The sequence below is a fragment of the Temnothorax curvispinosus genome, unplaced genomic scaffold, assembly GCF_003070985.1.
Source record: "Temnothorax curvispinosus isolate PA1 unplaced genomic scaffold, ASM307098v1 QBEX01016800.1, whole genome shotgun sequence".
Lineage (NCBI taxonomy): Eukaryota > Metazoa > Arthropoda > Insecta > Hymenoptera > Formicidae > Temnothorax > Temnothorax curvispinosus.
In genome coordinates this window covers 660,468-684,852 of record NW_020226580.1, presented here as the reverse complement: position 1 = coordinate 684,852, position 24,385 = coordinate 660,468, and the positions used below count along the sequence as shown (strand labels likewise).

The 24,385-nt window shown below is 37.0% G+C and overlaps 1 protein-coding gene across 4 annotated transcripts in view; it reads right to left on the bottom strand.

Moving 5' to 3' along the window:
- LOC112467009 overlaps positions 1 to 24,385 on the bottom strand; it is a 324,735-nt gene that overhangs the window by 261,311 nt on the left and 39,039 nt on the right. For all 4 annotated transcript variants that reach the window (XR_003042205.1, XM_025035429.1, XM_025035430.1 and 1 more), the window contains exon 2: positions 9,551 to 9,723. Coding sequence is in view for 3 of the 4 variants with exons in the window: in XM_025035429.1 (XP_024891197.1) it covers positions 9,551 to 9,723 (173 nt within the window). In the remaining variant the exon portion in view is untranslated. The remainder of the gene's footprint in view (positions 1 to 9,550; positions 9,724 to 24,385) is intronic.

Below are 24,385 nucleotides of genomic sequence, written 5' to 3'. Positions count from 1 at the left end.
TATCATATAATGAATTTTTTAAAGTTATTTAAAAACAGTATTTAATCAGCTTTTCGCAAAGAATAATGTTAGCATGTTTTTAAAAAATTCATATTTAAAAGATATATCAATCAAAAGAAAATACGAGTAACTTAACCATTTGAGAAAACGGTTTTCTCGATTAACATTTCCACGTTTCGACGAGACAATGCTCGATGGTACGATGTACACTTAAACAGAATATCTCTTAGACAGGGTATCCCATGGACAAGATAATCTTGTGATCCATGTCCTACGCCCACTTGTCCACCCAACGTCGCAGGTAGACACGGGTAAACGCAATGTCGATTATTCACAACGGATCATTGGCACCGGACGCATTTATGCACACACGTGTGTATCCACTACACACTTATGTATATATTTCCAAGTGACCAATCACTGACACTTAAACAGCACGCGAATAATACGAATGAAATAAATCGTTTTTTCGAAAAATTATATTAGAGATTAAATATCATTTTTTTAATTTTTATTTTATTGGCATAATAAAATTATATATTTTATATAAAATTGTAAATATTTGTGTAAAATTGTTTTATATAACTATATATAATTTTATATAACAGATTTGTATATATTGTTATTATATGTTAAACATTGGTTGTGGTTACTATTGCGGTGTCCATATCCTATCCGAAAACCTCAATGTAAAATCAGTCACAGAACTACCTACCACAGGACCCCCGCTCGTCCTGGTCATTCTCTGGGAGGGTTACTGGAGATACGACAGATAGAGATGGTAATTTAGCATCATTATTATAGATAGACGTCTGAGGCGACGGCAGCGAGTACTATAACGACCTGTAAGCGCGTACGTGGAGTCGCGCGAGCGTGGAATTAAACGATCTCATTAACGGAGCTGCATGGTCGAAATATCGATCGTTATCTCGACGGCTGCAAATAGCGCGCTTGTAAGCACTGTCTGCGCGTTTGAACTCTGCCCTTAGCGATAACTAAACCGATCATCGATATTTCCAAATTGAAATTATTAAACATTTATATGATTTGACTATCTCAATTTATATCTCATAAACAGCTTTTAATGCTGAAATTAATTATACATATATAATATATATATATGTATATATAATTGTAAGAATATTATCATAAAAATACAGATATTAAAAAAAATGTTGGCTTTCTATAAATCTTATCGCATTTTCATGAACGAATATGAATCCGTCCCATTTAAACTAGCAAATATTCTTTCTTCTTTAAGTCATGCTAATTAATGGAAAGCGACTTGTGAGGCACAGTTTCTAATCGATGTCTCATTAAGCGTATTTAGCATTTAACTCTTACGATAACATTATCATTTGTCCATGTCTTTCTACATATATATTCCGTCTATTTCTAGCTAACGTTAATTAAACATTCGCAATTCTATACGTAACTAAAGTGCAATTGATAAATATCTATAAAAATTGTTTTCGTAATAATTTTCAAGACGTATCATTTTCTTTCTTAAATGGTATATAAAAAATTAAACGCGATATATTTTAGCGCCATTAACGGAGAAAGAAAATCATCAAATGAATTGAACTAAAGAGTCGAGAAAACAGGAAGACAGTCATAACATTGAAGTTGTTATCGCGCAAAAACAAAGGAGAGAAACAAGTATCGGAGATCATGAGACTCAAGGTTTAATATCTGGGAAATGATTATACGCGCGCGCGAAAACGGCAATAGAGAGGCGGCCTCATCGCGCGTAATTAACATCGTTAAAACACGGATATATTAAATAAATTACAAATAATTATATTCGACTATGGAACTACACTGTAAGCCACGATCCGTATTAGTCGCGCGTACGATATCGATTACGAGATCGAAGCGCAACTCCACTCTTTTTAAAAACCTTCGAGTAAAAGATTGCTTATCGCACTTTCCTTTAACATTTTATCATATGCTTCGCACTCCAGTTTAATTTTATACTCTTGTATTATGCATTTCAATTTTCCTTTATTTTCAATATGTGAGATATACCCATTTTTAATTTCTGTGCTATCTATTAGCTATTTATCAATTTATCTCTAAAATAATTGACATACTGTTTATGAACAGACTTTAATTAACATTAGTTCGTAATCATAAAGAGAAATGGAGCGGCAAAAATAATTTATTGCCATGCGAGAACCGATGTGCTTTATAGAAATGACATGAAAGTAACGCACGCACGTTTATATTGAAATTATCGATCTTTTATCATTATAAGAGAGATTGCCTCGTAACGGTGCGGGATTGACCGATACCGGGTTTTCTAATAAGACCGATACCGGGTTTTCTAATAAGAAAAGACGATTAGAGCAAGACGCGCGGTCTGAGATCCCCCGGGTAGAAACTGCCAATCGTATAAGCCCCGATCGACCGCATTATGATTCAAATGGTTCCATTAAGTGTGTTCACGCGCTATTAGAGCCGCGCGGATTCTCTCGCCTTTTCCTCACGATGTCTTTTCTTACGATTGGCCTCGGCCTTCGTAAATGACGACGGCGAAAGTGCACTATATTGATCCCCTCGGCCTTAACGCCGTTTCCATTAGGTTAACGACCTGCGACTGATAAAGTATTCACGATGTGGATAAATACGACGTGATTCCCGAAGTAATGTGATAAACGCATTCGCGAAAAGCGATTGAACGTTAGATCGCTTATCTGTATTGTCCGCTGCTGTTATGTATTCGCGATACGTTAAGTGACGCGTTAAAACTCAAACGCAATTTGATCAATAACAACGAATGAAATCTTTAAAGGCTATAAAAGACAGAGAAATTAACAACAAGTTAACTTCGAAATGATTTCAATTGTTAACTATTACATTGCGAAAATTGAACGGATCTCAACCAAGCTAACGCTCAAGTTTACGCAGTTTGATACGATTCCATGATAGGTATTGGAAGCACATTATTTTCACGATCTAATTAATTACGGAGTAGTACTGCGGACGTTTCCAACTTTACAAGTTTGGTTTCACCATGAATCTCTCCCGATAGAGGAAAGTTTCGACCGCGCCGCCGAGGGTGAAAGACACCCTCCAGGAGGCGACGACTCTCCGGAAAGTGGCGCCTACCAACGGAGACGCCGAGCATCATCGGCGCGCGGCGTCCCGACGTCGCAGCATCCCTTCAATGGTGTTCTGTGACCTGCCGCTAGATCGAGATACCAAGTGCTTTCTATCGCGACACTGGGTATATCGCGCGCCGATAAGGCAGATCTTGTACTGTTACGTTAACTCTCGAACACCGAAATTTAATCTAAGGGAAGGTTATCTCACTACTTAAAAAAAACATTCTACTATAAAATAATTTTTCCAAAAAATATTAGCTGATCGTTCTTAATTCATTAATATTGATATTCTGTAGAACGAACGAAAATAAAGACAGGCAAATATATTCATTATTATAACGCTTAACTCATGCCAGTATCTAATATGTAGATATATTTCACGTATTTAAATAAAAAAAGTTAATAAGTTAAAAAGTTAAAATAATATTCCGTCGAAATATAATAATTTTTTACAAGATATCATTTCTCACTCCTTATTACTCTTTAATGCATTTTATGTATGTGTTGGAAACGATAAAGAAAATAAAAAAGGAGATTACATATTCACTCATTTGTTACTACTCCTTAACTACGTCAAGGGTTGGAATGGTTGGAATGGTTGGAATGGTAGGAATTATGGTATTTTTGTGACACCTGAGCACATGTGGTTTGGCACCCCTTCCTCTTATGGAAACGACTCCAGGGCTTGTTAAAAATTCTGCGGGCCTTTGACCTGCGTTGCGGACGCGCTGTGCCATTCTCGTACGCGTAGTTCGCCGCGATTCGAATCGCAAACGTACACGGCATCGTAGCAGGATATCCGTTTTCCCATTTGTCGGCCGTTCCCGTGAAAATCTGCCTCGTTAAGCACCTCGACGTATTTGAGGTGGCGCATTCACGCGTACTCGCACAATCCATCAAAAACCGAAAGCAGAAAGCGCGCGCGGTCGCCGATAGATTCGTCGGTGCAGATCAATGCGGGATGAAAAAAGGCGGCGAACGGAATAGTCCGTATGACGAAATATAAATCACTATCAAATCCCGTGAAACCCGCGAGTCTCTATCAACAGTTGTAAAGAGGTAAATCACTCTCAAAGGACCATAAAGAAACGACTCGTTATCAAAAGCCGTAAAAAAGTAAATTGCTATCGAGAGTCACTAATCGCTAGTTTTTCGTGTATGCATCTCTGGTATCTCTAGTAAGGATACATCCACATAAAACAATACCAGAGAGAAAAAAACAGTAAGTCTAAAATACCTATAGATAAAAAAGTAAACTATAATCAAAAGTCAGTTTATTGACATATGTTGATAATTTCAATTATAATCAACGAATAAGACAAGAGATAACTTGAAAAAATCCGACATTGTTAAGATTTGTGTGTCAAGTAATAAAGTTATTAATAAATTATTTTTGAAAATTGTAAAAAAAGATATATAAAAAATTCAAAAATTATAAATACTGAAGTATTACACGTTACGTCCATATATATGGATAATTACGGAAAATAAGAAAAGATAGCAAAAAATATATTATTTTTTTATACGAGCGTAATTAGAAAATGCAACAGTTAAACAATAATAATTAGATAAATCACAAGAAACTCGATCAACGTGTGGTTTTAAACGGTTGATTGTCACATATACATGGACGTCGATATGTTCGGCTATCGCTTGATTAATCGCTTGATTAAAGGTCGCCAGCTAGAGAACCTTTAGATTAGCATCTCCAAGCTAATTAACTCTCGACATGCGCGACAAATCAATCGAGTGGTAGTCTTTCAACCGCTCTCAAATTGGATTCATACGGTGGCATCACGCGCGAAAGGATATTGAACCGAGGACGAGATGACAAAGTTCAAATGAACGCGGAAGATGTGTCAATTGGTGTTATAAAATGATTTAATTACATTGGCGTTATAATAAGGAAAACGAATATTTATTAGACGTGATTCTGTTATAACATGGTAAGGAAGTAAACACTGTTTGTGAGATACACCTAGCTAATAAAATCTTATATTTATTATACAGTTTACATTCATTATGGACATTATTTCTTTGGAAATTTTGATTTATGCTTTAATTATTTGTTGTGGAGAAGATTCATTAAAAATTGTAAGCAAATAGCCTTATAAGAAAAGTTTCCTTGGAAACTATCGACTTAAGATTCATCGTTAAAATTACGCGATCCGGAGTTCTTCGAACTCACCCTATCTAATCAGTGTGTTTTATTTTTCTCTGATATCATACTTCTTCCACCGAACGCGCGCAAACTTTTCTAACAAACTCTCTCGGATAATTTCTTGCCAAAGTGTACGAAAAACGGCGTAAAAAAGAATAAATTAACAGCGCGACACAATAGATTAAATTTACAAAAAAGAGCGTAGAACGCGTTTTCCTCATACAGAAATCGCAAAAGCTCTCTGACACAGGCGCTCTATATATGCTACGGCTTAACTATCCTTTGATATTATCTCCAACATTGCCTCCACTTTGTCTCTACCAACGACTCTTTACGTCCATAACCTCTGGTCCTGTACTAATACAGAAAAGGGTTTGATCTCTTTGACGAAAAATACGAGCTAATTGGCGTATATTCCACCGCGGTGGCATATTCCGGCGCGTTCGTTAGTCACAATATTCCCAGGAAACGTACCAGATTCTGGAGAACCGCTTTGAAAGATCGGAATTATTGTCTTTCGCATTATTTCCTCACCGAGGCGACCATGCGGCTCGACCAAGTTGCAGCGATAATTGTAATCTACAGCATCTCGTATATCTTTTATCCGCTTACCTTGTGCATTCGCGGCGAAAGATACCTATACTTACGCAGATTCGCAACGCACAAGTTAGTCACCTTTCGCACCTATGCCTATATTTTATATTTTCATCTCCCATGGAAAGAAAGAAATACGCATTGGAAACTCAAGCATTATCTCACGTATTGTTAATTAAAGTATCACGAAATCATTTGTAAAACAATCTCGCCTACCTTTCCTGATTTAACAAGTTCTTAATCTAGTACGCCATTAGGTGTTCCTTTTATCCAATCAGTTTCCATGCAATTACCTCAGGGCAAACGGATACGGTGAGGCTTCGCATTTCCGGACGAAGCCAGATACTCTCTCGCTTCCGATACGTTTCAACGATTCTTCACGTACACGTGTAATGCATGATACGCGGACGTGTTCACGCACCGCGACAGAAACGGTTCGAAATGTACCGGTGTAACTAAAGCTAAACACCAGCTAATGAACGCATACGGGCGGCTCTTTGGCACAAAGGTCCTCCCTCTGCTTTATATAAAGCACGAGTGAGTTATTTACATTGTGGTCGACAGAATTTCAAGCTGCACGAGGTTCTAATGAACCTTTACCTCCTCCACCCACTTGCCGCTATCATCGCCTTCCCTCACACATATCGTCTGACCGAACTGGTTCGTTCGGGCCAGCCAGCGTGTCGGGTCGTTAATTAATTAAAATCCCGAAGCGAAATCCGCATCGTCGCAAATATTTTAGATACCTCGAAAGCTTTATGAGGAAAATACTTCAAACTTCCTGACGCACCCCACCCCTTCCATTCGCTGCGCGTCTACGTTCACCCCCGGGGAACGGGGATTCATGGCGAATAGCTGTAGAACCTTCGCCGCACGAATATTTACGAAGGGTGGTCGCGAATGCGGGAAAAAAAGGAGTATTTAATGAAATGTACGTATGGAGAGAAAGAGAGAGAGAGAGAGAGAGAGAGAGAGGGAAAGAATCGGAAAAGGGATGCCACGGAAATCATAAAAATACCGCGAACCAGAAAATCGTAGAATTTCAATGATCAGCATTTAACCACTATGCATTTAATTTTCCTCGATAACTCACACTGACGCAAATATTTTTTTGCGGTTGAAATAGTCACTCACTCGTAATTAATAGGCTCGCGTTGTATATATGTTCGATTATATCAAATATATATTCAAGAAAAAACTCAAACATATTCAAAATAAAAATGGAATAAAAATAAAGCTACGTATACGGCACATCCCGTAAATACAAAATAAAAAATATGTATACGTTAATTACTATAAAAATTATAGCTACATTATATTTTGCAACAGTTGTCATAAAATTATTAGAAAGAGTAATGATTGTTAACTTTATTAGTGGGAACATCCTGTTACATAAAGTTATTCTCTTTGTCAAAATCATCTTGATTGAATTAAGAAAAGTTATCAATTTTTCGTATCATATTGATTCATGTAACATAATTAATGTTATCTAACTTATTAATATTATGTAATAAAAGTTATCTCAAATGTAAATTCAAGATAACTTTTATTACATATTATGATAATATTAATTGTCACATTAATACTATAAATACTATAATATTGAAATAATATTGAAATAATGCAAACAAGATCCTATTTTACGACGTAATTACCGGTAACACGTACATTTATTCACGTAAAACGTAATGCACAGCAAAATCACAGAAATACGCTATGCTATGCAACTCCGGACGAAGACTCCGGCAATGATGACAATCACTTTTCGAGATAACTTTCAGTTCCCTAATCTCTGTACTCCCCCATCCTTTCTATACGCTCCATTATTCTCTTCTACTCTTTCTTTTTCTGTCTCTCTTTCTCTCTCCGGACCGTAAGCTTGAGATTAAGGTCCTTTAACGACTACACGTCGTGGCCATGTCCAGCCGAATAATTACGAATATGAAACCCGACAAGCTTTGAGATTCGTATGAGACTTTATTTGACGGGGTTACAACTTGAAAAATTTTCACGGATGTCAGATCCATTAGCAACGAAAAAATAAAACATTGTACGTTATATAAGTCGATTTTGCTGAAAATTCCACATTACATTTCGTTTTTGTTCTATTAATCTGTTATAATTTACCGAGAAAATGTTACGATTTAATTAATGGTGCAAATATATAACCGAGGAAAACTGTTGCGCGTTATGGTCTCTATGTGCTTTATCGTTTCCTGTGTTTATCGAGGGAAAAGGGTGTAATTGCATAGTAATTAATTACAGGTTGCAACTCGTTAAAAATGTTCACCAGACGTCGATAATCAACCATCAAACGAAACGTGAGAATATATTTCTTTCTTCGCTTTTTCTGACGGCGCTTATTACCGGTGACTTTTATCTAAGATGTTAGTTTCCAAGATCCAACACAAAAGGAAAGCGTCTTAATTAGACGAGAAGAACTTTAATTAGACAGTACGCTTAAGTGACATACTCAAGAACGACCTTTATCAAACTTGAACATAAGACTATAAAAGAGGAGAAAGAGAAGAAAGAGGAAATCCCTGAAAAATACGAAATCGAATTTCGAAACTTATCACAAATTTAATTAACCTAAATACTTAAGTATCTTTTACCCGAAAACGTACTTCATGTTCGAATATATATATTACGTACATGTAATATTAGAATTTTCATATTAAATAAAATTGGATGTAACAAGATAAAACAAAATTCAATGTTGCGTTTTCAAAAAAACATACGCCATTCTCTTCCATAAAATCGCCGATTAAGTCGTTACATATGAGTACAGCGTAATCACCCTTTGTGTCGCGTACCCATCCGCCTTCATCCACTTAGCTTTTCAATTATCAAGCTCAACTTATGTGCGCAGTTTGTGGCGTTCCGATAAACCACCCTCGAAAATCCCAAGCTTGGCGAACACCAGCCCCGAAAAATACGCCAACCACGAAGCTTAACATCTCGGGGGTGGTATTATCCGCGAGTGGTGGCGGGCAAATCCCCGGTTCTGCACGAGCCAACGCTTGGCTGGAGCAGATTGGCAGAGGAGATCAACGAAGTGGGCAGCGACGACCTTGCGCTTCCTGGCTGAGTTTAATCAGCCGTACCTATCCCGAGCCATGCCACTACATACTATTCACGACTGCACCTTGGGGCGGCGCACTTAACGGCACTTATCCTCGCAAGGAATTGATGTGACTGGAAACTCGCTGTAAAACCCACCGTTAAACCGCGGGACAAAGCCATATCGTCGAACGAATAGACACCCTAGCGACCCTGCGCCGTGCGAGTTCGGAAAGCACGATCCCGATATATCCTCGCCACATGAAGTTCCGCGAACTTGCGGATCAGACGATCGAGTCATTGCCGCAGACGTTTCTGCACGACTGACTCGAATGGTATGCGAGAGAGAATCAATTCCGAAACATTAATGCTTTGTCATCATTTAATTATTATTTAAGTTTCGCAACAAATTGTGTGTACACTTGTCCAGATATTAAAATAATCGTCCGTGCTTATTCATGTGATAGAAATCATATTCTCATTTTCGACGAATAATATATCGCAAAATTGGTAATTAATTATATCGTACATATTTCCGAAAATAGTTGCGATAAAGAAAGGAATTTTGAAGAATTAATTCCTTCCGGCATAAACATGTTCAATTATAATTTCAAAATGCACTTACCTTTGCTGATTATTATTCGCGATAGGCATAGGAGTCGGCACTCTCGGTGGTGGAACCGGTATAGCTTTTCTTCGCCCTCCACCGGTTTGATGCACCGTCGGTGTTACTCTCCCGGTTGGTGCTATTCGACCGGCGGTCCGTGGTCTTTCTGTTCGCACCTCCATAGTATATATCTGTAAAAGATAATATAAAATATTTTGTTATTCAAAAAATTGTATTGTTTTATTAAAAATTTTTGAAAAATATAAAAATATATTACATTTTGTACAAAAATAGTTTATCTACAAAAAATAATTATGCTATAGTTATATTTTCGTTATTTAACTTAATAATTAGATATTTGGCTGTATGGAAAATGTATTATCAGAGAATCGAAAAATTGGAATAAATATTATAGAAAGCGGTCGGCGAGTTCGGCGCAAAAGTATCGCTTCTCCGTAACTTCAGCGGCGCCGAAGATCACAGAAATGATGATAAATTCTGAAAAGAGCGAATGTTTGGAAAGGACTGACAAGAAAAAACGAAAAAGAGACTACCGGCCTGTACGACTACCAAACTTCTGCTTCACGGTGTGTCGACTTTGAGCTCGCCTCTTTCTCGCACGTCTGTTTCCCTTCGTTTATTCAAACTAGTTTAACGCGCTAAGCGGGTCTGGATACGATTCAGTAGCGTTATCATTAACCTTAGGAATAATACATGCAAAAAGTGTTTGGAAGGCAGGAAACAAAACCAATATACGTATGCGACGACATAATTCTTCTATCCTTGAATTTATGTAAAAAATAGAACATGGTTATAAAAAAGATTAACTATAAATTAAAAAAATTTTTTTTAGATATCAGTTATTTGTTTGTATACGATCATTTATCTACAACCCATCCCAAGACTTCTTAAAAAACGAGAGAGAATGTTTTGTCTATGCAGGTAGAATGCAGATATACAGCGAAGAAAAGTCACGAACGTTTTCCACATTGAACCACCTCCTCGTTCACGGTCACTGGAAGAAAAAAACGCGCCCGGTACAATCTCAAGCCGGTAGTGCAGCGTTTTTGTCGCGGATGCTTTAACATCGCGGGCGTGAAGAACGCGAACGACGTCGGCAAAGGAGGAGACGAGAAGAAAGGGATGGTAGACGACCGGTGCGATCATTATTTCCCGACGTGTGTAGTCCACCGAGATAGGGATGCCGGTGAAACAATGCGCGCCAGCAAGTTGGTTTAAATATTCGGCCTCCGAATCCGACGCGGATACGCGCCATTCGCACTCGTATCATGGGGATGCAACTTGAAACCGTGTATAAAGACAACCGTGTAAAAAGACAACAACAATATTTCCTAGGCGACATAATGGAAGTAAAAATTATGACAATCGATAATTAAAAATTCACATTAGAAGAATTATTAGATGTATAAAAATATACATATACATATATAGAGAAATAAAAGTTATTAAATAGTTTTTATCCAAACGCAGAAAAAGAAGATGATATTGTCGTTTTAATATCTTTCTTTTTTTAATTTTTGTGTCTATCTATCCCAAAAATAATAATTTATCTTAGAGATCATACAATTATACAAATTTAAAATTTATCTATTTATAATTACAATAAAACAGAAATAGATATTGTCATAACCAGTCTATCATATGTTTATGTTTATGTTTATACGTTATACCGTACATTGTAACCTAATCCGTACATTGTAAAATTAAATGAGAAATATAAAAACGATTTTTTTTCCAATAAAGAATATTTTTAATATTCTTAAGATAATTATTCACTAAGTTATTTAAAAAGTCTCGTGTCAAAACTAACTTAAATTTCTATTTCACTATGCACATGTACTCTTCATTTTCTCCTCTTTTTCCCCTATCTCATATTTGGGTCCATACAGGGGCATGAAAATTTCACGATTGCACGGATTCGCGTATAAAAAAAATTCCGCTGTACGAACAGAAACAAAATATCGCAATGTTAGCGACTGTCAGAGACGAGCCGGGAAAATAAACCCCGGGCACCGACGGCGGCTTCACAATGGGGAGCATCTGCTTAGCAAATTGCGAAAAATAATAACGTTTACACCCGAATCCGTGGCACGGAGCACCGTAGGAGTCTGCCCCGTGGTATACAGCGTAATACAATAACGCCCACTCGTGGAACTGCGAATTCAGAGGCCGGGAAGAGTGAATGCGAAGGCGGACGATGAAGAGGATGAGGAGGATGAGAGGTGCAAAACGAGCGTCGTGCAAGCTCCCCTTCGTAGTAGTGCACCCGCGAAAACAATATGCGTATATATGTGGAGAATCGCGAAGAGAATCGTGTATCCGCGCATGCTTGTTACACGCGACACCGAGTTATCCAGCCGAAGACGATTCCGGAACTTCTTTGAGTTTCACTTCCGCGCCAGTGCATTCGCTATCATCCGTGCACATCTTGCCAAAGATTCCGTCGAGAACTTCGAGGTTTCGAATCAACGCCGCGATCGATTCGCGGTAAATCATTCTGTATTAGGTATATATTTTAATTCTTCTTTATCATATATGAAAAAATATACTATATATCGATAGCTTAACATACGTTTCTTAAATAATAATCCAATATTTTTCAGAAAATAAAAAAAATTAGATACTAATTTTATTTTAATGTAATATATTTTTTTAGAACTATGTAGTATCAATTTAATATTTCTTAACAAATTAGCTATTTAAATATGTTGCCTGATATATTAAACTATGATATTTAAGGCGTTGTGTCATGAGAGGAGCATTTTTATTTAAAAGATGATCGAGATCGAGATAATGCGCAGTTTCATCATAAACCAGAGAAGTATGCGATTATACCAATCTAAATTATTAATTCTGTCGCTCACATTCGGTGGAAATGGACGACCAATACGTTTAATGCGACATAATACGTTGGCATGACTAATTCGTGCTATTATCAATGATGCTAATCGCCATCTATCTACGAGAGTAATGAATACCGCAAATTAATAACGTTCGATTGACACGTAACGTCCGAGCTTCATCCGCTGAGCGACGTGCACATTGTGTTCCTAACAAGAGCGCGAGTTTCCCAACCCCCTCCGACTCTTTCATTGCATGCATGTTACACATCGATCGTTCGTTACGCGCGCACCTTCCGGCGACGATCGAAAAACGTCATTAACGAGAAAAAATATTTCCAATTTGACAAGTAGAATCGAATCCAAAGAATTACTCATGTTTAATAGGAATAAATACGCGATGTTTAATATAATACATAATAATTAATTTGTGCATCACCATTGATGTTACGGCTAATGCAATAAACGGATTACATTATCACGTAGCATTTTTAATAATACGATATGCACACTTTCCATACTCTCAATTCAATTATATAAAACTTGTATTTTTTAATAATAAAAAAATCGCTATTAACGAGAAATGTATTCGTCGTTATTTAAATGAGGAATTACGCCGACAATGTTTAATGCTGAATTCTACATTAGCTTCATTATCTCATCTCATGCAATGAGATAATCAATTAGATTATCATGCCGATCGCCACGAGTGAATACGACAAATTAATAACAGTCGATTGATATGTAATATTCCAGAATGCATTTCGCAGTCTCCTAACTCCTTTATGTTCGCGCACCGAGCGCGCGCGCGTGCGCTTTCGGATTAAGACGAAAAAATGTTATTAACGAATGAGAAAAAAGGGCGCCGAAAAAAGATATTTCGCTTTTCGTGAGGAGAAAGGAGAAAAAGAGAGAGAGACAGAGAGACAGAGAGAGAAGGGGCCGCATTCAAAAGAGAATTTATCGGCGATATTTCTCGACCGGACGACGTCGGCGTCGCGCAATGTCGGCTTCTGTCGATTCCTATTAATCATTGGCGTACAACTGAGCGTACCCGTATCAACACGCGGACCGAAGATACATGTCGGGAGTTTCTCATGCCGCGACGCGATCGCCACATGTGACCACAGTCCGACGTTCTCATGGCGATCGCATATCCGAGGTATCACGTGCGCGACACGCGTGCAACTAGCAATCTTTTCTGTTTCTTCTCTCTTTTTCTTTTTCATAACTACATTGCGATAGACCATTCCCTTTGCGAACTGACAAATTAAAGCGAGTACTGTTATAGACATCAATATAGGATATCTCTTCTAGGTCGCAGAGAAGTGAAATTTAAAAAAATTAGTTTTCTAACTTTTAAATCAAGAATACATATCTAAAACTTAGAGAGCCAATAATATAGAAAGGTAATTTTAGCTCGTACATTAATTCCAAACGGATTTTTAATTTTAACTCTGTGCCTTATGTGCATGCGTGTGTTTTATGTATTTTATTTGAATATAAATTGTTTTAATATTTAAAAATTTTATGAAAATGACATTTAATTCAGATGCAACTAAATTTAAATTAAAACTTTATTTTATAAAACGTTAAAATATTATTTTATTATTTTATTTCATTATATTAATTAATATTCTCTGTTATCATCTCCATAATAAAGGTTATGTAAACGTTACTAGACCATATATAACGTGCTGTTATAACGTTATATAATATTATTGGTTGATATAATTAATATTTTTCAGACGTATTCTTTGATGTATATGTGTTGTTCGTTATTATATTTATATTTATCATCGCGCGGAAAGTTTTCCGAAAACTCACGCGCGCGACTGCAACACGCGCACGCTTTTCCTGTCCCCTGTTATGTTTGTTTAAGCAAGTAAATGATCTATGTATCTTGTCCGCGGCCCGAGACGGACGAGCAGACTTTATAAATTCAGGACAAATTAGTTTATCTTTGAGCGATGTTTACTATACACTAAAAAGCCAGCGGAACCGCACAGCCCACCCACACACAGTTAAATCAAAGACCCCGCTAAAAATATAACATGTTTCTCATCACAACACCCCTTCCCGCTTTTTCTTGACTTTATCCCCCTCTAGTCGTACGTCTATCCAGGAAGTTGACTTAGAGTATGAAAAGCATAATTATACATCAATATTAATAGTCATTTAAAATTATAAAAAATAATAAATATTTAATTATTACTAGTAATTATTTTTTAGTAGTAATTGAGAAATTATTTTTAAAAACAACCAATTTTTCATTAATAAGAACTTACTGCATTGTTTTTTAATAAAAGCACATAAAATACATATGCTTTTAAACATCGCATTGCAATGTTCAAAAGGAACTACATATTTATCGCCATAATTTTTAAATTTTTATTCAAAAGGTAAACTCAGAAAGCTTGGGTTAAATGACTGATGCCGAGTAACTGCATTTGCTTTTAAATTAAATCTTAGCACATAGAAAGAGGTCGAGTGTTCCATTTCATAAAAAAATTGCTCAGTTGTGTGTAGGAGAAGGAGGTGTTCCTATGTATATAGCGCGTATGTATGTGAGTGCACTTCATATTTTTAATGGTATGCCGGTACCAGTGGCATACATACACAAATGAAAAACAATGCAATAAATAAACTATACGTTCGTGTTCTGCAAAATATGTACAATGTTGGTACCAAGCATGCAAGATAGGATAAAATAATATTACATACAATTAATTGTACTATTTCCTTTGCGGTTTTATACTACTATGTAATTTGTGAGAAATGGAAATTTCGCTAATGTGAATTATAATACACGCATTACAGATTACATATTATAATTGTTCAAACCAAGTTTAATTCCATTAAATTATACTTAATATCGAAAACAAACGGGATTATATCAGTAGAATAATACTATAATCATTAAACTAAATATGTGCAATCTAATCAGGCAATATTTATCAATTAGCGGAAGATGCATTAGAAACTCATAAGTGCAAATCCAGGCACCGCGAATCATTTTACGCTCGTCATTTTCACTTTAAATGTGTAATTTTCAATTATGAAAAACTATAATACCCGATATCAATTGCATTTTTCATTGAATTCTGAAAGAGAAATCAAATCCAATCTCTGGTAATTTTTTAGTGAAGCATGAGATAATTTATTTATGTAATATATTATCATATCTGCGGTATAATAATGTAAAGATTTACAAAACATTAAACATTTAAAAAAATAATCTCACGCGACCTCAGTCCCTGATATTTTACAAGTTAAATATCTCTTTTTTGGCATAAATTATATATTATTGATGTTTCTCTAATATTTTTCTCTCTGCGTGATTAAATTTTTTGATTAAGAAAACTGACATAATGGTTTTAATATGTATACTACGTATAAGCGAAATATTGCCAATCAGTTTTTGCACATCATGCTTTCAGGCTAATTTCCTTTCACGAACGAATGATCGATCGATATCATTTATCTGCACTTTCTACGCTCGTTTCTACTGAATGCCCATCTCTGTCCTTTCAACAGACGTGACAAAGTAGTCCACACAGAATTATGATCGATGTTGTTTGTTATCGAAGGGGTTACTGTTGGCGTCAATTTTCACACATGTGGTCAGCATATCAAATGGTTGTCGTTTGTCGTTATGTACAACAAACTGAAAGCAATCGTAACTACTATTTTCTCATAACAAGTATATTTAACAGCATAAAAGATTATAAATTTCTTCGAAAAATGACGATCAATCTTATGATCAATTTATATTGCATACATAACTTAATAATTTATAGAAATTGTAATTGAACTAATTGTGTATCTATTAACGAAAAATAAAAATAGCCATTGGCAGTCATATCGCACTTACGATATTTTTGTCATAAAATGTGTAAATGATTCGTTTCATCATATATTTGTTCTTTGCAATAAATGCTAACGTGGATGTGATTTATAGATGTAAAATTTCAACCTATGTGATATAGTATCAGGAGAAAGTTTTCAAATAAACGCATAATAAAGATTACGTTGTATGTAAGTATTAATAAGAGAAACGGTTAAAGTTAAAAGATACCACAATCTGTCCTAATCTGAAAAGCTGTATCGAGCGTCATATTAATATCCTACGAGTTTTCGTGATCCTGAACGACGTTCGAACGTGCAGCAACCGGGACATATGGCAGGCAAATACAAACGGAGCAAAAACAAATAGGTGTCCCGCTTCGGTCCCCTTTGCGACCAATCTCCCCGTGCCCCTTTAACAACGCGGCCACGGTATACGCGACAATGCCGGGGTTAATGAAAGACGTGGGTGCTAGTTATGGATGCCATAACTCAGTACGGACGGGGCGTCGCGCCGTAACGCCAGCCAAATCGGTTGGACTACACCTTCTCGTATGCGTCTCCCTCCCATTACACGACTTCTGACTCACAACCCGCGGGGGGTCCACAGAGAACGCGGGGATAGAAGAATAGCGATGAACGGGGATGAATTCATGCACTGCCAGGAGCTTATCGTTCGAATGCTGGAAGTATTGAATGATCAATAAAATAATTTACTTGGTATTTTTAATATCACTAGCGCGTCACCTAAAAGGAAGTTTCTTCTTTATTTAAAGAAATGTTAAAATTGACTATTTGAAAATATATGCTTTCTTTCTTTATACACACGAAGAAATTTTATGAATATTATCGGAGAAACCTACTATATGTATAGCATATCTTAAATTTCCTGTTTTAAATTTCTTTCAAAGTATTTTATAGCTAGCAACACGACTAACAAAGATCATTACGACGCCGACAGCTACGGCATCACGATATGTCTGTGAAGATAATATTTAACAAGACATTAATTATTTACGCCAGCCAAAAAGAAGATCGTCTACGCTCGATAATAACGCGCAACATTCCGAATTTACAAAATGAACAGTCCGGCTGCTTTGGCGCAATAACGCACCTGATACAGGCTAATGCAACGTGTCTGAGTTCCAGCTCCTTCGTTTAATTAATTAACGGAACACCGAGAAGACGCCGGGTTTCTTCTGCAACTTCTTAGTTAGCCTCTTCCCCGTCGTATCTTCCCTAGCTATAGGGAAGCCGCGCGCTGCAACTCTAGCTAATGAAGTCCCGAGCGCGCTTCGGGACTCGAACAATAAACAGTCCTAGTTAACCTCGGTGTAAGGCACGCGACCGTGGTATGTCTCTCTGCCTCTTTCGTACTTCTCCTTTAGGAGACTTAGGTCCTTTTCGTAGCTCTCGAGTCGCAGGAGTCCCGTGAACCCGCGGAACAACGTGCTTGTCGCACTTGCACGGCTGCTTCCGAAAAGGCGCATCGAGCATATCGTGAAAGGGACACGATTTTTTTTCATATCCCTTCTTCTTCCCTTCGCGATTTATCGACCCTCCTCTCGGTCGTGTGAGCTTTGGAATTACGTTCTCGACAAATAAAATTTCTTTTTCATTCAATATCATACATCATACATCGTATCATCGTATCATACATATGTATTTTTGTATCGTAGGAATTATTAAAATTTATTAATTTTATTCTGTCTCGAAAAACGGTCTCGAAATATGAATAACTTGCGAGTAAACAATTTCGCAAGTCGGACAATTGCCGATTATGAATATTTAGTCATGTGATTCGATCATTTAATTACGTTAAGTGAGGATTTATTCGCCTAAACTGGGGCACAGTTATCACAGCGAAATAAATCAGTGGGGTAATTAAATATTCAGTTACAAACGCGTAACCGCTGTTTAGTAAATCCCACTGTAACGTTTACGCGCGCGAACGCTTCAAACATTCAAATTTACTCGCGGTGGATAATTGGTAAAGTATTCAAACGTCGATTCGGCGATGTTACAATCCACGGTACTTAACCACGGCTGGCCGTCGCTCATTTCACGCCGCGCCCCGGCTCGATCACATAGAGAAATAGGCCTCGCGATTTAATTAAGAACGCGAATTTAATTAACGTCGCGAGGAATATTAATTACCAGCTCCATGAACGGCAACGGTAATGCGTGCTTTGTAATGTTGCCTCTGTAAGGTACGTTTCGCAGCTGGAGTAACAGGAATGGATTTTGCAATCGGCATTGATGAGCGTTCGATACGATACGCCCTCGACGCCGCCGTACATGCGCGGGCAGGCAGGAATTATTGCACATTCGATAATTAACGACACGGAATAAGACCGAACGACATAACGAGAAGAAGAGCAGAACAAAACCAAATAGATCCTTGAATCATCTCGACGCGTTCCAAATAAGATCATCAACTTCTTTGTGCCAAAGGCATCTAATCGCGTTTCCGTCGACCTTCCCCCTATACCATTTTTCACCACTGACTGCATATCCACTTATAGTTACCTCTATGTGCGTTCGCCTGCTGTGCCACTTTCCCGTCTATAATTTTCTGTATACCCCGCACTATGATTCACACCGTAATTTTCCACCACCACTAGGATCGTAGAAAAATGTGACTATTCTACGATAATCTCGTAGCAGGATATGTTCCCTGCAAAAAAATATTTTAAAGATATCTGATATCTTTAAAAAAAAAAATATATATATATATATATTATATCTTTAAAAAATCGCTCACAAATAAATATGTGCAAATGTTAATTAAAATTAAGCGTAACTGCGATCTTAATTAGTAAAATGAAAAATTCGGATTTTTTAATAGAGTTATCGTTTGTTATTGTTAAATATCGTTTAATCTTGAAGCGTTTTTAAATAGCCACAATGTAAATATTTCAATTAAAAAAATTTGATTTTACACCTCTTTTTTGAAGAGGTGATACCTCATCGAATTTCCAAAAGCAGAAATACGCGAGCGTCTATATACAAATTGGTATGACACATGTACACCCGTCATAAACATTTTCATTCCATTTGGCAATGGCCGACGAGCAATAAACCAATTAACCCATTGTAAACGTACCATCGACGTCCGTTACATCTCGATCGCATGCGAGATCGCGGTCAAGAATCATTTTGCGGCGCAGTCGGGGAATAATCAATCGCGTTGGGAATATCGAGTCATCATCTCCCGTACAGATTGTCGATACGTTAACGTGTACCAAGTGCCCGTTTCGTCGCGTTTAATCACCGCTGCAACCATTACTTCGTCGCATTATGACTCCATCCTAACAGCCCACAAACGATAATTTTGTGTCGATTCACGCGCATGTAACCCCGGCAGCCATACAGCACAAACGCGACGTTTAACAGCTTGCTGCTAATATGCGCTACGATTAATTAATACAGTTAAAATAATTAATATATAATCGATTAACCTAAATCAACTGTGGAATAATACAACGGCAATCTCCTCTATTATGTTATGATAAACGATTGTTAAACAATTTAATATAATTTAGTTAATTCCAGTAATTAATTTATATTCTGAATTTAAATAAAAATAATATTCTAAACTTGTCTTTTAAATTTTAAAAGCAAAACAATATCTTTAAAATGTAAAAATCTTTATATTCTATTTGATAAAATAATTATTGTATTTCTTGAGATCCGCAAAAACAAGCATTGCTGACGAAGCAGACCAAGAAAAGGTTTTTAAATAACATTATTCCAATGACATTATATTTTACGACAAATGCATATCTCAGAAGTCCATGCTACCCTAGCTCACATAAATTTAAATAAGACGCGCTTCTCAACTTAATCCCCGATTGCAACTCTCGCGTGACACCATCTTTCGCCCTATTTGGGATTAAAAAAACAGTTTTCATCAAATAACATCCAACAATTTTTTCTGTTTTTTTTTTTTTAATTACGATTTTTTAATTACGATTATTTAAGGTGGAGTAGATAACATCAACATTAGTAAGCTGTTATTTTTGGAAAGCAGAAGTGGATAACTTCGTTCGTACATTAGACATGGACCAGAAGAGCTCAATGAAGTCCGAGCCATCTGGCTGGTATTACGAATTTAGACGGTAAATTTCGGCAGAGACTAATGAAGAGATTCTCTGTTATTCGATTAACCAATAATGGAGACGAAAGTGATATGACGGTCACGTCCATACATCAATTTTGGACGCACCGGACAACAGCATTGCTAGAAATATCGTATTTTATCGTTGAGTCCTTGTTGCTCATAACTAACAATAAGTTGGGTAAGGGGATAAAGAATTCCAGTTCTATATCTCCTCAATAAAGCACAAAGAATCACAAATAAAAGAAACATGAAAAGATTTCGACTCTATACTTGTTCAGATTTATCATCCTATATAACGATCAAGATCGGAAGAAGTAATCATCATAGGGGCGAGACCCAATAAAATACAAAAGATATAAGGTATAATAAATAAAATACACTTTAATTCAATTGAAATTTGCTAAATTCTAGCATGATGATTATTGAAAAAATAAACAGTTTGAAATAAAGACTGTTATACTTCTGCAATAACAATTATTTGGGCAATCAGATGATCAATTTCTTCATCAAAGTAATAATTTGAATTTGATAATGTTTTAATGTTTTTCTTTACGTGCGAAAGACATTAACTGATAAATGATCACCTAATATTTTTATAGCCGAGACTAACAATAAGATACTTGCACAATTAACTACCAAGAATAAAAATAATAGAGTCAGAGCGTAGAAATATTTTCCTTCGTTTGCTGCAGACTCCATGAAAGTAATCCCGGGTAAGTGGAGAATATCTCTTATACTCCCCACGCTGACTGAAAAGTAATAAAAGTGGATTACGCGGTGGATTTCCTCATGCGGCCCTTCCTCGAGCTTCCGAATCTCGTCCCTTCCAGAAGCGGGAAAATGGATTTTATGACGCGCAGGGGTGAGAATGCAACTGACTGACTTGCTGACTGACTGACTGATATCGGGAGTCGTGTCTTTGCCCGACTGTATCTACAGGGCGTCCCAAAATCATCAATAGAACGTCTTCCTAGCCACATGATCTATGAGAAACTCCGAGAAGTCGTATTTCTTTATTTATTATATCTTCTAACTTTCAATACTTAACACTATGAGAAATAAATTTTAAATTTAATAGCTGCTAAGATAAAGTTTACTTAAAATTATATGGAAAATATTTATCTATTTATATTATCTAGTGCGCCCCAAAATCTTTTACCTTTGAATAACTAATCTCAAATAAATAACTCTATTGCCATGAATGCTTCGACATTGAGAGAATCGCCATTCATCTTAGTCTAGTCTACTAATATCCGTGGCCGAAGGCACATCCGTTGATTCTCGGGCACCCCATATCCAGTGATAGATATCATAGCTATATATATCAGCATGGCGAGCGAAAGTAATAATAAACAGTTTATCTGTCCGCTGTGCATAAGCGGATTATCGGCGATTCCCCTTCTTGTAACCCGAGAGCGGGGGAGGGTAAGGCCGATAGGCAAGACATGGCGTACCTTATCTGCTATCATCAGCACTCTATCCTTTCAGACCCGCTATTCCGCACCCCTTACGATCCCGATACCACCTTCCTTCCTTCCTTCGGCCTGGCCTGAACCCTCGTGTCAGCTGCCTACGAATATATATGCGTCACGTAGCGACGACACGCACGATTTCTGAATATTCATAAGCCATACCTCGACACCCTTACGCGTCCTCCCGAGTCACTCGACTGCGACGAATACACCACGCGGCTTTCAATTTGTCCAAAAAATCTCTTCATATCGGATTAAAACTGATATCCACTTATAATCTCTTATATTACAGATTCGAAAAAATTCGAGAAAAGATTAAAAAAAAACCCTTTACATCAATCGCCAACGAAAATAACTCGAAGGTTATAATTTTTGGATTTTAACTATATGACATAACGGTTTAAGTCTTTAATCAAAGAACAGATGACCTTTGTCGATTCCGAGATATATGTCACGCGAATTCGGAAATAATATCGTTACACGTCAGCTGGTTACTGGGTATCGAGGATGAATTATTAGAGCGTAGAGGGTGCGGTACGAGGTGCGAAGGAATTCGACAATGTCGCAATTACTAAGGGAGGAAAAAAAAGAAAAGCGGACTCTCAGGGATCACCGTGCAGAAACACGGTTCGTCGGGTGGAAACTCGTGATTAAAATCCCAGAGGTGGCATTAGTGCGAGAAAACGGAGAGAGAAAGAGAGAGTCCTAGGGGTTCCAAGGGGGTTCCCTGCGCGCGACGGTCGACAGGCTCATGTGTTCGAACGTCGGTAGCGTTTAAACCACGATCTGCATTTAAATTGGCTGCCGTGCCGATTCGCACGTATACCTATGCGCGTACGCGCGTACGTATCTATACACACCACCGGGTATGTTTTCCTACGTGCCACGTAGCTCTGACGGCTCGTGCTGTTGTTGTTTCGTTCCCTCCGCGGATCCCTTTAAGCCTTCCATTACGTTCGATTCCGCGCTCATTCCCTTGAGCTTAATTAAATAATGAATTTCAAATTTTACCCCCTTCTTCGCCGCGAATAGAAATAACATTCTCGTCGTCGAGGGAGTCGCGGCAAATCCCCGCGATTGTACCTATGTAAAAACGAAAATAGATACCTGTATCGGAGCGTGATAATGCTCTTCCTCTGATTGCGATAAAATATAATTCTTATACATATACATAGAGAAAACAGAAATATTTCGGAAGAGCACGCGAGTCATCTTGTGTAAAGCGAGTAAAGTGGTGTACACGTAATTCAGGTCAGTAAGGAAAGGCGCGTGGAGGGAGATAAATTGTTTGAATTTCCACCTGTAATTAGCTAGTATTTGTTAGTTAATTAACTGAGAGAAACGTGCTACGTGATGGGCGTGCCTAATGCATTCGGCGTAGTCTCTGCATTCCATGTGTAAATTCAGTGTCTTCTGTCGCATTAACTTTGTACGCAAAACGTAGTCATTATGTCATAGAGAATAGAAAACAAAGATTAAGTAAAAGTTACGCGATTTCAAAATCTTCTTTTTTATCATTATTGTGCAATTATTATACAATTACATAGACGTTTCCCTACGATACATCTCCTCTATTTTTCTTATGTCTTTCAAGAAATTAATTAACGTAAAAATTTATAGAGACTCGTCACAAAGACTTTGCCAAGAAAACGCAAATATTTAATAGCAGGCAGCTGTCATTAATGAATGAGAACCATTACAATCATCATTTAGAATGTGACTAAACATCAGAGAAGTAAAAATAAAATTAAAAAGGAACAAGGGAGATTCGGAGGACCGGTGATTACAGAGATCAAAGAAAGCAAGTAGACAACGAGATGAGAGCGACCCGAAAATCGAACTATCTCGCGCGTACCGCGTATATAGTTGGATATCTCCAACTCTGTCTTGAACTTATATATATATATATATGTCTACTTATTCGTACATCCGAAAGAAGTGTCAAGTGTTAATATTTATATATAATAGAAATAGTATTAAGTTCTATTGTATTAATTAACTATATTTTAATTAAAATGTAATTAATAAAATATGTAAAATTTTTTTATAAAATATTATTTTTGCGTTAATCTTTTTGAATTTGATGATGATCTGAAATCTGATGTTCAATATGAGTTTTGGAGTTGTTTCTCTCTCTCTCCTTGTCTGTTCAGTTACACAGACACATGCAAAAATCTCCACGAAAACTTGATATTATATTATCTGTAGAGCAATTGTCACAAATGATTGGATGTGGTACGTCGGTATATATGCATCTACATCCTTGTAACATGCCTTACGGACGAACAACATGCTGACATCTTATCAGAATTTTCATCTCTCACCTTCGCGTATCGTGACACCTTGTACGCGCTAAAAGGTTCTTGTACGTCGCGACATAAGAGCGTCCTATTGAGACGCTCTCGTAACAACTTATACAAGAGTTCCTCTCATTTTTCTTTCTTTTCCACTAAATCTCTCGTCCGCAGCCAAGCACTCTTTCCGCTTGCATCTTGCGCAAGATTTAAAATCGAGATTAAATGCAAATTTTTTTTATTACGCCTGCGCGTGT